Genomic DNA, 16,802 nt, shown 5'->3' with positions numbered 1-16,802 from the left:
TTGTACATACTGAATGAGATTGTAATTGGGAATTTTACATCTACATTTCTGGCAAATTTGTCTGAACTATGGGAAATATTTCTCAGCGAAGAGTTTGAAATTCAAATAATCTTCCTGGCAGAGTATTTGCAGTGGTCATCCTCTGCTGTACAATCAGTACCAGGTGGGATGAAGAGTGAATAATTTCTTGGTGTAGCTTTTACCCATATGGCCAGTACAGTTGCAAAACCATCTAGGACACCTCACTACATCACAGGAAATTTTATGAATAAAAACACAGAAAATTTAACAGTTTGCTTTGATATGATACTTCCACTCTCATTAAAATCTGAAATATACTTTAAAAGTGAAATGACATCCTTTCAAAATCTATAGTTAAAGAACTTGCTAAGAAGAACTATTTTAAATAGCTATAAATAAAACACAGTATTTATCTCCTAGCAGCATTTTTTGTTCCTGTGCTGTTTGATGTGACTCAAAGCAATAGAATAAATTTTTCCAGCTCATGCAAAGACTTTCACGGTCTTAAAACTTCTTATGGTTGGAGAATATGGCACAGCAGCTTTTCAGTTGTTAGAAATAAAATTAAAAAATAAAAAATAAAATGAACAAGGTATTATAATCACAGTTTTCTGTTAGGCAAACAGTAGCACAAACTGGCTGAGAGAGGGTTCATTCAGTACCAGAATGACACAGGCAAACACAGAAAAGACCACAATCCCTTTAGAAGAAAAGAACTGTGAAGAATGGCAGCAAATCCAGCTCTGCAAGGCTCAGCTGTGCTGTGGAGATGGTTGACAAAGTAAGAAACTATTTTCAATGGAAAGAGAGGAAAGCAGGCAAAGAGGTTGGGCAGCACAGAAATGGTTGGGGCTGCTCTTCCTGAAGGCTGTGGAGCTGAGCAGACACATGAACACGGCTTTATTTTGGTTTTACCCCTCTGCAGTGTCTGGCTCTGCCTTGGTGGGCCATGAAATCTGGCTCAATATCCATCCCCCACCTCCAGACTGAGAAATCCTGGTGGATGTGGGCAAGGACTGCAGGGATCCAGGGAACAGTGCAGGTCTGAGCAGTGCCTGCTGCTCCTTGCCATGCATCTGAAGGAAAACATCTCCTACATGTTCCTGTGAAGGAAAACATCTCCTACATATTCCTGCATTGCTTGGTCTCTGCAGTGCCCATCCCAGGAGAGCACTGCAGGTTTGTGCCATCCTTCTGGGTTTGGTCCCTGCTGTGCACCTGTGTGTGGTGTTTGCAGGCACCTGGCACACAGCAGCCAATGCAGCCCTGGCCACTTATATTTTACTGCTTAACCCATCCAAAAGCTTTAGGATCATCTTTAAAACCTGCCATTCCCCCCACTTTTCTAATTACTGTTAACTCTGTGCCACAGTTTCCCCTTAGACCTGTACTTGTTGAAGACTGGGAAGCAGCTGGTGCAGAAGCTGCACCATATGGTGGTTACTTATAGCAATGTAAACTAATTGAGTGTGGAGGGTGAAATATCCCTGGATGCTTTATCTTTCAGGAACTGCTGGTGTGTCACTGATAGCCTCAAAGATCTGCTCTAGCTCTTCAGTCCTCCTGACACAGAGCAGAACCCAGCCAGAGTCAGCTCCATGTCCTGGTTGGTGTCAACCCTGCAGTCACCACTGGGCTTTTTTGGCACAATTTGACAAATACCCTGCACTGTTTCACCCACATCCCTCATGTCTTCAAGGTCTGAGGCCCTGTGGAGAGCTGGGAGCACTGCTGGAGAAATCAGTGCCAGGATCTGAGCATGTTGGTCACCACACCTCACACCGTGCCAGGCACAGGCAGCATGTGGAAGGGTGTTCTTCACGTGCAAAGATTTCACCTCTTGATTATTTCACACACAAAGATTTAATCTCTGCTGGAGGAAAGCGTGGACCTGAGCTCTGTGGCACCTCCCAGGTCCCCAGCTGGCCCTTAGCACTGATGCACTTGCATTTCACATCATTAGTCCTCTGCTCTTCCAGTCACAGACCCACCCTGACCTCTGGTTGCTTCCAGATGGCATCAGGATTTGGAGCTGTGTATTTTAAACTGCATTTCAATTTGGTGCTTTTCTTTTTTTTTTTTCCCTTTAAATTAGGGAAGCTGATGTACACAAGTTATAAATGACTTGTGTCATAATTTTGGATATTCTTTTGATTCCCCTGCTATTATACAACAACAGACAGGCCAGCTCTCTAGTGAGAACCACATATCTCAGCAGAATTTTCATCCCTTTCATGTAGCTTTCTCTCATTCTAATTTGGACACAGTACATTCATTTTTGCTTTTTTTATTTCTTAAGGCAGATACTCTCTATTCAGGCCAGGGAGCAGTGAGACAAATAGGAAAGCTATTTAAACAGCCTGAAGATTTTGCACTGGTCCCTTAATTTCCACAAGTAAGGGCTGTACCAAGAAAAAAACCTACAGGAAATTACTTTTTAGGTCAAATTGATGGAATTACACACTAACATAAAATTTCTATGACTATCTTCCAATTTCTTTGTTCTTTCTGTAATCACTTCTTGATTGCAGCACTTTAAAAACATTAAGCTTTCTCTCTTTACAACATGTTTTTCAAATAAAACTTCATGGGCACCCTCAGAAAAAGAAAATGACCAATTTTCCTCAGGGAAATAACAAGGCACATATAAATTTATTGTGATAAAGAGCTCCATTCCCTACAGCCATCATGTACAAGCAGCTTGTGTGTATTTGCCCTGTTGCATAGAAAAACAGGCATTCTTTGTAATCTCAGAGCCAAAATGTCTAACTGCAAAGATATCAGAAAAACACATCCACACTGTACATAAGATCATAAAATTTTAGCTCTAGAAGAAGCCCAAAGAAGTCCTAATCCCCTCCTTGCACTGAAATAGGATGGATGTTTATCTCAACAAACCATGACAAAAAACTCTTTCATTCACTCTTAAAAATCCCCCAGGACAGAGATCCCTGCAGTATCCCTGGGAAACCTGCCTTAACAGCTATATTTCCATCCTATAATACTCTACATAATTTTTGTACAAATTCATTACATTCTTTTAATCTCTTACAACATTTTACAGCCTGGAAGACTCTTACATGTGTCACAGCCCCCCAGCTCAATTCTATCAACATAGAAATGATGCATTTTTTGTTTTACATGCAGAGAACCTCACCACCTAAATACATTTTTTTTAGTGTTTTATACTGTCAAACCACAGAAATTATTCTATGGAGGAAAAGCATGGCTTTTAAATATGACTGGATTTGAAAACAGTCTCTAATACACCACTCTTTATTTTCTGGGAATAATACTGTTTAAGATATTTCCTCTGACACCTTGATAGAGGACATAAAGCATGGACATTACAGGAAGACCCTCTCATTCAGCACCCTGGTGCAGATCCAGGGCATGAGGATTAACTTCCATGGAGTTATTCCAGACTTCAACTTAGCATGGCAGAGGTCAAAATCTGTTCTGCAGTATCTGAAGTGCTGGTATACTAATTAGTTATTAAAAATACCAGCATAATCAGAAAATGAGGACACAGCTCTCCAATAGGCAATTTAACCCAAGGCCACTGGAATAAAATTGGTGCAGAACTTGAGTGCAAGCAGAAAACCACAATAGCTCTGTTATACAACTCACAATACAGCATGTTTTGGGAAAAAAATGACTCTGGTGATACAACACCTATTTTGTGATACCTACCAGGGCTTCAGGGCAAACAAAAACAACTTCTCTCACTGAACACCTCTTAAGGTGCTGGCAGCTCTTGGCTGAGCTGAGACATCAGGATGAACACCTGGCTTCCTTCCACTGCCTCAAGGAGATCACTGACCACAGTAAATAATATTCTCTTTTCCTTCCAAAAGCCATCCTGAAGCCTGAGTGATGGTGATCCAAAAATTAGAGGATGACAGGTGTTGGTTTTGGCTGGCATCCTCCTTCCAAACAACCTTCTGCAGAAAGGGAAGGTTAAGGACTGGGCTAGAGCTGGCAGGGTTTCTCATGGTGCAGTGCTGGACTTTGAAGCCAGTCCAGGTAACAGCACATTTGAAAGTTTTTGGGAGCTTGCTGATTTCTAGGCAGGCATTCACAATGTGCACTGTAAATGGTTCCATTTTCCCTGACCTTTGCCAGCTGAGAAGGGCCAGAAGCCTGTTCCTGTAATGGGAGCTTCCTAGGAACAGGGGAACATCCACCAAAGCCAGGAGGGGATGGAACTTCTGCAGAACCCTTCATGACATCATCTGGTGAAATTTAAGAGTCTCTTTTCCTCTGCTTTAACTGCATAAGGCAAAATAATGTTGCATCTAGTTAATCTTCCTTGCAACAGAATTTTATAGGGTAGAAATATCCACTTCAAACACATGGCTGAGGTCAAGAACTGCTCTTCATCCTTTGGCTGCAATTAAACTGGGCAGGTTTTATGCACATTTGGTATAAATCAGTGTGCACATAACAGTGCACAAAAATCTAGTCATCTTCAACAGGCAGCTAAATAATGGCTCACTGAGACTTGGGTGGCCCCAAGTGCTGCATAGCAGCTGCATGCACTGAATGGGCAGCATGGAGTGATGGCCCAAATGCAAAACAGAGGAAAACTTCCTTTTTTACTGTGAGGACAATGTCACCAAAGAACCACGCTGCTTTTGCTGCCTCACCTGAGGGAAAAAATTCCATGCAGCTTCCCCCAAAACCCCTGAAAAACATCAGCATGTACTTGAGAGCAAACTAATGGTTTTTAGACTTGCTTTTCTGGCACTACCTGGTGTTATTTTCCAGTTCCAAATGTTCCCTAAATTACCTTTATCCCACAGCAGCTGTGTAGAACTGCAAATTTACCCATGGCCATGGAATATTTTCTTTGTGACTGAAAAGATGAAAGTTCTTAAAGAAAAATCAGTGTTCTCTGTCCCAATGATTCTTCTTGTATCTTGTCAAAATAAAATAATTTGTAGTCCCATTAGGGCTGGTTTCTTTCACTGTCTGCAGCAATGGCTTTTGTACAGTGAGAGATCTATTTATCCAGAGTATCTTAAAAAATGCAGTGATGAGTCAGTCTAATTCTTCATCTCATTCTCCCTCACCAGGCTTTGGAGCTTCTAATTACTGGCAAAGGTTAGCCCTGCCTGTGAAATATGAGGACATGTCATCTCCTTCTCTGGTGGCACTAAACAGGAACTTTAGCACATACTTGCTTTCAGGCTAATTATGAATGTTCCTTTTCACATTCAGGCATAATTTGATCATCAAAGTTCCTGCTTCCAAGCAGAAGTTCAGCATTCTCATGTTGTACAATGAAAAATTGAGCACACAGACAAATTAGGTGAGGCACTGCTTCAGCAGACTTACTGACTGTTTCCCAGTGCTAAGACCACTTCCAGAGTCTCAGAATTAATATTTCTAAACACAAGAAATATGCCTACTTCACTTGCTTAAAATGCTATAGGCATAAAAGATGCTGCTCAAAATAACTGATATTTGATTTGGCAGCTCCTGCCAGGCGCTGCACTTCCGAGACCAGTCATACATGTTCTAAATATACCCTCTGATATTTTTTGTGAGATGCTGATTAAATTATGGAAAGGATTTTTCTTTATTACTGTGTTCTCTTTCCTCTCTTTATAAAGCGTGCAAAAGGAACAGAAGCACTATTAACATGAATCAGCCAGCGGCTTTGGATGTGTAGTTCCCATAAGCTCAGAGAGAGTTTCAGGGAAATGCATGTGAGGGGAAATTGGGAGCCTTTCTTAGATCTTGCAGCAAAAAATTCTGCAGTTTCATTGTCTTAATGACGATGACATCCTGGCCTCTCCCACCAGGTGTCACTGCGAAGTCACACAAGAGGATCTGCTGGTGATCACACAACACACACACAAAATGAAGATTAATAAGGCATAGGAGTCATCTCTGAAAAAGAATCTTTTTTCCCCCATCCTCCTCTTGGCTCCTAGCCAAAAAAGAAACACAGCAACACCACTGTCTGTTGAGCTCAACAAAGCAGAGTACCTGTTTTAAAGGATGACTGTGTAAAGCTCAAACTACTCAAGAGATTTAAACGTGTGTTGTGGGAGCTGGGGCTGGGCTTGGCTGCCAGGAGTGGCTCCCTCTCGATGCCTGAGGATGAGGAGATGTCCAGATGAGATGTCCCAGCCAGGTATCAGACAAAGCCTGGAATGGGGATTCTCAATTTGAGATAATCTTGAGATTTAGAGACTTCCAAATTTAGAGACTACCTCTGATCCTCTGACAGTGACACGAGATAAGGGAGTAACTCACAAGCAATTCTTATTTTTTAACTCAGTTCTTACTTTTTAACTCACATGCTATTCTTACAAAATCCCTAATAACCACAGATATGCCCCACAGAACAAGCTGCAAAATTGTTCCTGTGTTTTTCTAGTTCCTACTCTAATATCTGAGGACACATGCAGCAAACTCCTCATGTCACACTTTATGCATGGCATAGGACCATCTATAGGTGAAAATCCTTCCATCCCCTCCCAGTAGTGACAGAAGCACCCCCCACTGTCACATCCTTCATTTCCAAGCATGCACTTGGAGCAGAACACCCCAAGTTACCCAGCTTTGTCTGTGAGCACAGACTTGCTCAGAGCAGAGCCCAGCAGGAGCTGCTGGCAGTGCAGCCCAGAGGAGGTCCCTGTCCTGCTGAGGGACCCTGACTCACCTTGCTGGGCTCTCCTGGTCTGGCAGCAACATGCCATCATGGAGGGAAGTCCTCCTGGTCCATTCCCCAGATTCAGCATCACATTATCCCAAAATCAACAAATTTCCAAACCGCAACACAGGGACAGACACCTCAAGCTTCTTTTGTCACTTATCAGAATCATGGAGGTGACCTCAGAGAGCCTTGCTGCCACCCTTCCTCACAACAGCTCAACAGCTTTTCTAAACAGCAAATTAAGGTGCTTTAATTACACCATGACAGAATTAACTTCTGTGAAAGAGTGCTCTAAAAAAAGCTTATAAATGAAATTAATTTTACCTGCGATTTACTTTTTAAATGCAGGTTATTTTTAAGATATTACTACTTATATACAGAACGTATAAATACTCTTATCTAATTGCTTTGGAAGCCCTTTTTGCTACACCAGCACTTGCTTTAAAATTATCTGTAAGACTTATCATTGCTAAAACATATTCTCAAACCAACAATGATCATACAGCAAACTGAAATAAAACCCACTCTTTGCTGCTGCTATGCATTTAAATGTGCAGCTGATTTCAGTGGTGGAACTTTAAGCTCTGTTTTATAGGATATCACTCGATTTTAGTACAAGCATTTATCAGGCACAGCTCTGAAAATGTTAAGTCAGACTATGAAAACATTGTCAATGCTTTTTTTAGTAATAAACCCCATGCTTAATCTATGCTTTCGTGTTACAGTAATCTATGTATCAATCTATAACCTTCCAGCTAAATGCACTAAGTAGATTAAGCTCTGATTGATTTGAAATGTTTTTCACTATATTATCAAAAGTCTACAGATCAGCATAAATACCTCGAAGAAATTTTTTCTCCTTTGGCAGATTTACAAAAGCAGAGCTTGAATTGAAATGAACTTCTGCATTTTTCCAGGGCAAAAAGCCTGCCAAATTTACTCAAGATCTGCTGTGCTCCTGGACTTTGGGAAAACCTGTGATTGTTGTTGTAACAGAGTGATGGCATTGTGAAGAACAGTGTCCCCCAGGCCTGCCATGCATGTGGAGTGCCAGGAGTGTCCCCAAAGGTGGCACTGCTGGGCTGCCATCTGCAGAGCTCACTGTGCAAACAGCTCTGAAAGGGGACGGGGGCATTGCTGTGCTCCTGCTACATGGACAAAAGTTGTTAAAAATCATCTTCCTCAACTAGCAAACACCGAGTTTAATTTGCTGTGCTGCATTTGGGGGAAGTGAGAAGCAGGTTGTGAGCTGTCACAGAGGAGCTCTGCCAGGGGTCACAGAACTTCAGCAACAAAAAGAGCATGGGAGGGAAGAGGAGTGTGCTGAGCTCTCAGAGATCCTGGTTGTCACAGCTCCTGTGCAGACTGTCTGCTGGAGCTGGCTGCACAGATGGAGGGAGATTCTGCATATGCTCAGCACTCATCCTGGTACAAACATGGGCCTGGGCATCCCACCCAGATCAGCTGGGGAGGTGGGGAAGGCACGGCTACAAACCACAGCAGCAGTGGGTGAAGGGCAAAAAATCAGTCTTGAGGTGGCACAGCTCAGTCTTTGCCAAGTTTTCAAGTATTTCCAGTCGGGTAAGCTTGGATTTAAAACGTTGTCCAGGTTTATTCCACTGAAGAGGTGGCATCCAAGAAAAGGAAAAACAAAGGTGATAGTGTGTTGGCAGAATATCCCAGGTTAAAGCTCACTGGCAACCATAACTGGATTCTCTTGGTCCCCTCTGGGGAGCTGTCTGTCATTTCTCAGTTGTCCTTATCCATTTATCCCCATGGAATATCCAGTTCTTCTGGATCCTGCTCCATCCATCCATGCCTGTAGACAGCTGGGCTCAGCACTGCAGACCCCACAGCTTGTTCCAGCCCCTGGCACAAATCCTCAGTGCTGACACCAGTCCCAGGTTCACCTCCAGGAGGATTGCACAAGTGATGGCAAGAGAAGGAGCTCAGCTCACACAGTTCAGCTCTGGATTTGATTTTGGATTCCCATTAACTGGGAATGTTTAAATCAAGCTTTCCTGTGGGATCTTCTACACCTTGCTTGTGAAATAAGAGAACATTTAGTTCAATATAAACTGCATTAGGACTCAAAGTGACATTTCCAAATCCTACTTTCTTTCAAACATACTCCCAGTGACCAGCAGGTTCAGTGGTCCTGATTTGCTTTGTGCCCCACAGGTTACAGAACCTGGCTTGGGATAACCAGACTGTACTCCATCACACATCCATTTCTTCCCCTAGCACATTAACATAAAGTTAACAAGCAAATTCATTACAGAGGGCAAACCTGAAAGTCAATGTCAGCCAAGAAATTGCCTGAGCAATCCTGTAATTGAATAAAAATATGTGTCAGCAAAACAAGTGTCATCCTGGGCTCGCTGGTGTGCTCTGGGTTCATGACAAACCCCTCTCAGTGTGGTGCTGTGTGTGACACTCTGCCAGGAGACCTGATGTACTAAATGATGTTTATCAGCCAAGTATGGGTAGTTGTAGCAGGCACATTTGACCTGCAGAGTCAAACAGCCTGCCCTCAACTTCACCAGCAAATTAATAAATAAAGCCAAAGGAAATTAGCATTTGGTAACTTCTTAGCCACTGCTCTGGTTACAAAATGCTTTCACTGCACAAGGAGGACATTTACTTGCAAACATGCTGTATTACAGTAGACACACATATATAAATATAAAATATAATAAACTCCTATCAGATTTTCTCACTGATGTGTTTGATGAGTTTGTACACTGATTTATGGGACCAGCATATTTAGGAAGTGAAAACAAACTCATTTGTTTTAATTCCCTCATTTCTGAGCCCAAGGCCCCAGTCTAGCTGTGATAAGGACCAATTTAAGTAGTGATTCCTATTTTTACACCAATTAACTGTTGATGGCATTTTGTAACCTACAGTAGTTTCACGAATACAAGCCGCACGGATTATAAGCCGCACCCCCGGTGCCTCGACAATGTTGCTGTCTTTGTCAATAGATAAGCCGCACCCCGAATATTAGCCGCACTTTCGTTCGTAGCGAGAATCCGTGCGCAGCTTTCACAAATTGGCCAATTAGTAACAGGATCGCGGCATAGCGGGCTTTACTGGCTCGGGGCGGGGCCAGGAAGGCTCGGCCCGCTCATGGTGGCCGACGGGGCCGGGTGGCCCAGCTCAGCGCCACGGCTCGGCGGGGCTGGCCGGGTGGTACTGCCGCCGCCGCCGGGCTCGCTGGCCCCCCTCTCCCGTCAGCACCGCCCCGCTGCCGCGTTCCCTAGCCCCGCCGGCGGGCTCGCCAGCCGCAGCGCGCCGCGTTCCCTAGCCCCGCCGCCGGGCTCGCCGGCCGCCCCCTCCCATCTGCACCACCGCCGCGTTTCCTCGCCCTGGCCGGCACTGCAGGCCCCCGCACCGCCGGGCTCCCCCACGCTGCTGGCCCCGATTCTGCTGGGCTTCCCCCGCTGCCAGGCAGCCCCACCCGCCGGCCTTCCTGCTTCTGCCATGCTCCCCTGCACTGCTAGCCCCAGTTCTCCCGGGCTCCCCCGCCCTGCTGGCTCAGGCTCTGCCGCCCGCCCCCACACTGCTGGCCCCGCCTCTGCCAGGCTTTCCCACCTCAGCCGGGGCCGGCCGGGCTCCAGCTTGGCTTGGGGCTGCCGCGGGCTCTCACTTCCGTGTTGGCAGCTTTTAGAATTTTGTTAATGTATTAGCCGCCCTGGAATATTGGCCGCACTTCCGGGTTTCCACCAAAATTTTGGTCAAATTGGTGCGGCTTGTATTCGTGAAATTACTGTACTCTGTTCTATTAAGCCTCAAGAAAACTGGGAGCAGCCAACAGGACACAGTTAACAGAAGTATCTGGAAACTTTCTCTCTGCAGAGGAGAGAAAACCTTGGGACTATGCTGGGACCTGTGGGAGAAAGTGTGACTTTAGAGGGGAGCTGTGTCACAGGAAGGAGACACTGCCAGGTCCAAAAGTCAGGATTCTTGTGACAAAGAACTGCTGGCAGCAGCATTAGCCAGCAACAGAGAGAGGAATGCATGATATGTACTTGTTTTAGTTATTTTTATATATATATTTTTTTTTTCACATATGTGTGTATATATTACAATTTTTATTCTGATATATTAGTTTAAAAGCCTACAGCAACCTCCCAAAGAGCTGGGGGTGGTGTGGATCCTCTCCTAAGCTAATGAGCAGTTGAGATCACTTTTCAAGCAGCTGCTCACAGACACCTAAATGGCCATTTGCCAGCTGAAAGCATCAAAGAAAAGCAGTGCTCCAGAGATGACCCTCCATCCTGTCAGGCCCATTTTCACAGGAAAGAAGCCAATTACTGGGGTCTGCTTTTGGAAATTTTTTTAGGTGGCAAGATCTGGGCAGCTTCCAAGGCCCACCTAGTTCTGTGGAAAACAGCTCATCAAGTAAAATCGTTTCCTCACTTTCTCCTTTAAGACAGAGCCCCTTTCCCTCCCCATTTCTGTCCTTTTCTGTGATTTGAAAACTGGCACGTCCATGAGTGATTGAAAGTGCCATTAAATAATGAAGCAGTTCTGTTCATTAAAGCTTAGTGATTGATTGCCTTTAGACTAAGGGAAAGAAAACAGCCTGAAAACAGAATTTTGCACCATTTCACATTATTTCCAGTCCAGCACATCAGGCAACTGTTAGAATAGCAGGTTTTCAGCTCCATGGCCCACCAGTGCCCAGAAATGCAATGCTGGATGTCTAATTCCAGCAAGGACTGTAATTCTAGAGTGTAACTTAAACTCATAACTAACTGCTGGCCGAAATGTTGTGTCCTACCTTCATAGAGCCAGTCGCTGAGCCCATTGAAAATAACACCTTCCTTTCCTGTGGAGACCACTCGGATGGCTTGTTTCCCCACATGGGCACAGTAATAGATGTTATTCTCAAAGATAAATATCTGATTTGAAGAGAAAAAAAAAAAAGAAGAAAAGAAAAAAGCATTAAGCAGTGGCTCCAGCATAAAATGTTGCATTTTGTTTTTACAATAATTGGCAGCACAAAATCACACATCACGATTTTATGGCATCTTTTGTCAAAAAAAGGATTTCCACAGCTTGCTTCCAATGCCACCAGTTAATAGAAAGATGCTAATTTACAACAAACTGAAGCTTTGGTGCTTTGATACAAGCTTTATTTCTCACTCCTGTCTTAATTTCAGAAATGGAACAGTTCAGTTAGAGGGCAGGAAATGAAGAATGTCATTGCTCAGGTTTTGAGAGTTGTTAGAGCTATTGCTGTGAAATGCTCCTGTGAATCAGGCTCTCTATTTATGAGTTTAAATGCTGATCAGGAAGTAAAGCTTTAGCCAGCCAATAACAGAAACATTGTTCCATGGCATCAGTGTTTATCATGTGGGGAAATTGTTCTGTATTCCTCTGACAGCACAATTCCCATCCCCTGACCCCAAAGTGAAACACATCTTGCTCTAAGTGGAGACACAGAATATCACATAGAATCACATTTGTTTGTAAACCATCCTTAAAGTCTTTAAGGTACCTTCCAACCCAAACCATCCTGTGATTCTAAGATCGCTGAGTCCAAGCATTGACCCAGCACTGCCAAGCCCAGCCTCCTTCAGGGACTTGTGGAGAGTGATGAGACTCCTTTTCTGCAGCTAAACCCCAGCTCCTGCAGCCACTCCTCGTAAGATTGGAGCTCCAGACCCTTCCCCAGCTCTGTTCCCTTCTCTGCACACAATTCAGCACCTCAAAGTCTCGTTGTGAGGGAACTGAACGCAGGATTTGGGTGCAGCTCAGCAGTGCCCAGTACAGGGGACAATCCCTGCCCTGTCCTGCTGGCCACACAATTTCTGATCCAAGCCTGGATGCCTTTGGCTTTCTTGGCCACCTGGGCACACCTGGCTCATGTTCAGCTGCTGTCAGCCATCACCCAGGTCCTTTCTCACAGGGCCACTTTCCAGCCACTCTGTCCCCAGCCTGTAGCACTGCCTGGGGTTGTTGTGACCCAAATGCAGGACCCAGCACTCGGCCTTGCTGAACCTCACACCACTGGCTCTTTCTGTAGCCCTCCAGGCACCTGGCCATCCCCAGCTAGCCAGGACTGCTGGTGAAGGGTGGGAAGTGGCTCAGTGAGAATTTCTGCCAGCTTCCAGCACCCCTGGATGGATCCCATGCAGTCCTGTAGATCTGGGTGTGACTCAGAGGTGTGGCAGGTCACCGAGCCTTTCACCTCATGGGAGCTTTACTCTGCTCCCCATCCCCATCTTTAACATATTTTAAAACTCCATTCAAACTGAAAAGATGTACTGAACATGTAAGTTATTTAGATTGAAATGCAAACTGCTAATATAATTCAGTAGACTTTTACAGATAGGTTTTTATACACTTGAAGATATTTGAATAAATGTTATATATCTTTATTGTGATACTAGAAAGTAATTTCTCATATTATAAAAAGACAGAATTGGGAAAAATATTTGCTTTCATCTTCTGTTTCACATCCTATTACAGTATATGTTTCAGCCAAAGATAAGCTGGAAAGATTCCAGAAGAAAGTATAGATCTTAATTTAATTTTGGCAGGAATTATAGCAGGTTTGCCTAAAAGTAAAAATTATTACTGAAAGTGTAGCTTGCTCTTCTTCCTTTTAAACTAGGAAGAGCTTCATTCAATGAATAGATTTGGAAAGTAAAAATACTTTGTGGAAGATACTACATTCTCTTTCCTACCTTGAATTTTAGTAAACAGAGCAGCCAGATAAGGGATTCCAAGTAAAGAATTTTATGTATTAGCTAATCTGCATATGGGTAGGTTATTGAAGTTTAAATGTGCATAAAAATTGTGAAGACTAAGCAAAATAAGATACTCAGGGTCCAAATAAATCCAAATCTCTCTGTCTGAGTACTAAATGTGCTAAGGGGTGCTTGGGTAAGAGCTCTTCTGTGACAGGCACACAATCAAGTGGATTTATTCAAGTGATGCAACCCTCCCCTTGCCCAGATTCTTCCAGCAAAATAAGGTTTGCAATATTTTGTACTATATTCAATGTTTTATGAGTTCACAGGGAAATAAAGAAAGTGAATTGACAACCTGTTCCCGCCCTTCCCTTTTAAAGTATTGCAACATTTCCATCTTCACTGTCTGGTCTTTCAAAGCTTCATTGCACTCATCAGGCTGTGTGAGGTATCTGGTAGCTGCAGTGGAAAAATTATATAGTGCTCTGACTTCAAACTGTCTCCCAGATAATTCAGAGCCAAACTGCAGCACCTCATGGAGATTTAAAAATTATCCTCCTAACTACAGTGCCTTGTACCCTAAAAACGTCAACCATAATCATGATAAAAGATAACTGAAGCAGCACAAGGAAGATTTCTGTGTAATGTATCTTATAAATTAAGAAATAGCATTTGGACTTCTGTTATTCATCAAGAGAGAAATGTCTTTGGATTACCTCACATCCCATGTTAGACATTTGAAGTTATTGTGAAATACCTGTGTAACAATGTTTACTGCTTTGTTTTCATGGCATCAAAGCAGTGCTTTCTATCAAATGATCAACCCTGTCAGCTAATTAGAGGGTAAGAAATTTTAGTAAAGAAAAATAGTCAAAATATGTACAGACATCACTTTTACATTACTTTATGTCAGCTTTGCATAGCACTTCTAGAGAAATTTAAAATGATGACAGAAGGGACCAAGCTCAGTTTTATGCCTCTCTGTGCAGGAGATAAAGAACAGAGCATAAATTTCTGGTGTCTTCTCTTTTGGTGTGCATATTAGAGCAAGACTTTACCCAGACATTCTTGCAACATGTGTGCCTTAAAATCCAACGCTGAACACAACTAGTGGCATGGAAACCCAAGCTGTGCAAAGTCAGGAAAAGCCCTGTGTTGAATCCCATGTCCCTTTTCATCATGTCACACTGAACACAGAGGAAAGAGAAGATATTCTGGAAGAAGTAAGAATGGAAACATCCATAAAAGATTGAAGAAACAGAAATTGCTAACACTACAGAAAAAAACAAGTAATACTTAAATTCTACAAAATAATGGACTGACACAGAATAAAAGGAAAAATGTATTTTCAACATTTTATTTCTGAAAACAACAGGCAAACCAATGAAACCTAGAATATTTTTCCTGATGAAATCAGAATTAACATACGGAATTTCTCGTCACTGAATCTACCAGAAGACCTCTCTCTCTGCTGGATGTTTTAACAGATGCCCAAAAGATTAAACACTCAACAAAAATAACTGGAACATCTGAGAGGATTAAGAACAAGTTTGGGGTTTTTCAAATGCATTCTCTTAATCCCAGGATAATAAAAATCAATGGAGATTTTGCTGTTGGTTTTATGTGGCTCAGGATGGAACTTTCAGCTCTAACCCCTTGAGCCTCAGGTATCAGCTCATCCCCAGCTCCTGTGGTCTGGGAAGGAATCTCTGCCCATTTGCAACTGGTGTCAGAATTCATTACCCCAAACCATTTGGCACTCTTGCATGACACAACTAAAATTGGAGAAAAATATATGAGGCTGCTTGGAACACAAGCCTGAGACAGGAAGGAAAGTCAAAGTTTAAGTATCCAGTAAGATAAATTTATACAGTAGGGCAAATATTTGATCTAACAACAAATTACACTTAATTCACTTTAAACATACAAGAGCCTTAATGACACCAATTGATTCAAGGATTTATTTAATTTTTTTTGCAACTGCTTAAGGGTCTCTAAAATAATACTCTCTACCAAACTGACCCAGAGTGGTATTAAGCTGCATTAATTACTTTTAAATGGATTAATTTGTGGATCTTTTCGGGAATATAATGAAAAAATCTCTTTAAGACTTAAAAAGTCTCAGTGACCAACTATTTTGAGTAGATGAACACTATAACTCCTTTTCCAGTTGCTCAACCCACCTTCCTTCCAGCCAAAGAGGTGAAGGAAATTCCTACTTCTCCATAGACCAAAAGAAAATAAATCCATGTGCACTAATCTGCATTTTTACTGCTCCTATTTATTTTCCATCTGTAGGGTGGCATCTAAGTTTATGTTCTCTTTACCCCAAAATTTCTAACATATAACTTGTCACCTGAATGAGCTGCATCACTCAAATTTCTCATAAAGTTAATGCCTGGATGGTTATTACTTTAAGTTTTTAGCACATTGAGAAGTGTAAATGCTTCCTACAAATTAAAAAGCACCTTTCCACACTAAGGAGAGCCCACAGGATTTATCTGTGAGAGAACAGGTAACATGGAAATGTTGGCACTTTGACATGGAGAGTTTGATCAACAAGAAGAGGCACAAAGTGTTTCCCTGACACTGAGAGCTGGGTTTGGCTGGGGTAGAGTTAATTCTCTTCCCAGTGGCTGCTACAGGGCTGTGCTTTGCATTTGTGCTGAGCACAGTGTAGATAATACAGAGATATTTTTGTTACTGCTGAGCAGGGCTTACACAGAATTTTCTGCTTTTTGTGCTTTTTGTGCTTTTGGTGCTTCCCACAAGATGGGAGAAGACACAGCCAGAACAGATGACCCAAACTGACCCAAGGGTTATCCCAGACCCTACAGCATCATGGTCAGTGTATAAAGAGGGGGAAGAAGGAGAGGAACTTTGGGAGTGATGGTGTTTGTCCTCCCAAGTCACTGACACTGTGATGGGGCCCTGCTGTCCTGAGCACCTGCCCAGCCATGGCAAGCAGGGAATTAATTCCTTGTTTTGCTTTGCTTGTGTGCACAGCTTTCCCTATTAAACTGTCTTTATATCCACCCATGAGTGCTCTGGGTTTTTACTTTTCTGGTTCTCTCCCTGATCCCACTGGAGCAAGCAGCTGTGTGGGGCTTGGCTGCTGGCTGGGGTTAAACCACAAACCCCTGCTTTAAATTCAAAATCAGTTCAATCTTCCTTTGAGGCTGAAAAAGACCATGTGCAAAGAGGAAGACACAGTGGGTAGGGAAATAGAACTACAAATAAAGACACTCTTGTCTCCTCATCCAACATGATGTATTTAACTGCTTTTTGGTTTTAATGTTAAACCTTCATTTTTTTCTCTTTCTGCTCTTTTGTTGGAAAACCAGTTCACCTCAGAGCATATTCTGAATAACTAAAAAAGAAAGAGAATAATTTTAAAACTTTTT

At 42.8% G+C, this 16,802-nt stretch overlaps 1 protein-coding gene across 5 annotated transcripts in view; it reads right to left on the bottom strand.

Annotated features, from left to right (window-relative positions):
* The window catches only part of DPP6 (dipeptidyl peptidase like 6), a 573,188-nt gene that overhangs the window by 70,112 nt on the left and 486,274 nt on the right, over positions 1 to 16,802 (bottom strand). For all 5 annotated transcript variants that reach the window (XM_033053988.2, XM_033053997.2, XM_033053970.2 and 2 more), the window contains exon 8: positions 11,481 to 11,601. In XM_033053988.2, coding sequence (XP_032909879.1) covers positions 11,481 to 11,601 — 121 coding nt within the window. The remainder of the gene's footprint in view (positions 1 to 11,480; positions 11,602 to 16,802) is intronic.

The sequence above is a fragment of the Catharus ustulatus genome, chromosome 1, assembly GCF_009819885.2.
Source record: "Catharus ustulatus isolate bCatUst1 chromosome 1, bCatUst1.pri.v2, whole genome shotgun sequence".
NCBI lineage: Eukaryota > Metazoa > Chordata > Aves > Passeriformes > Turdidae > Catharus > Catharus ustulatus.
The sequence above is the reverse complement of the archived record's forward strand: the minus strand, read 5'-3'. Positions and strand labels throughout refer to the sequence as shown.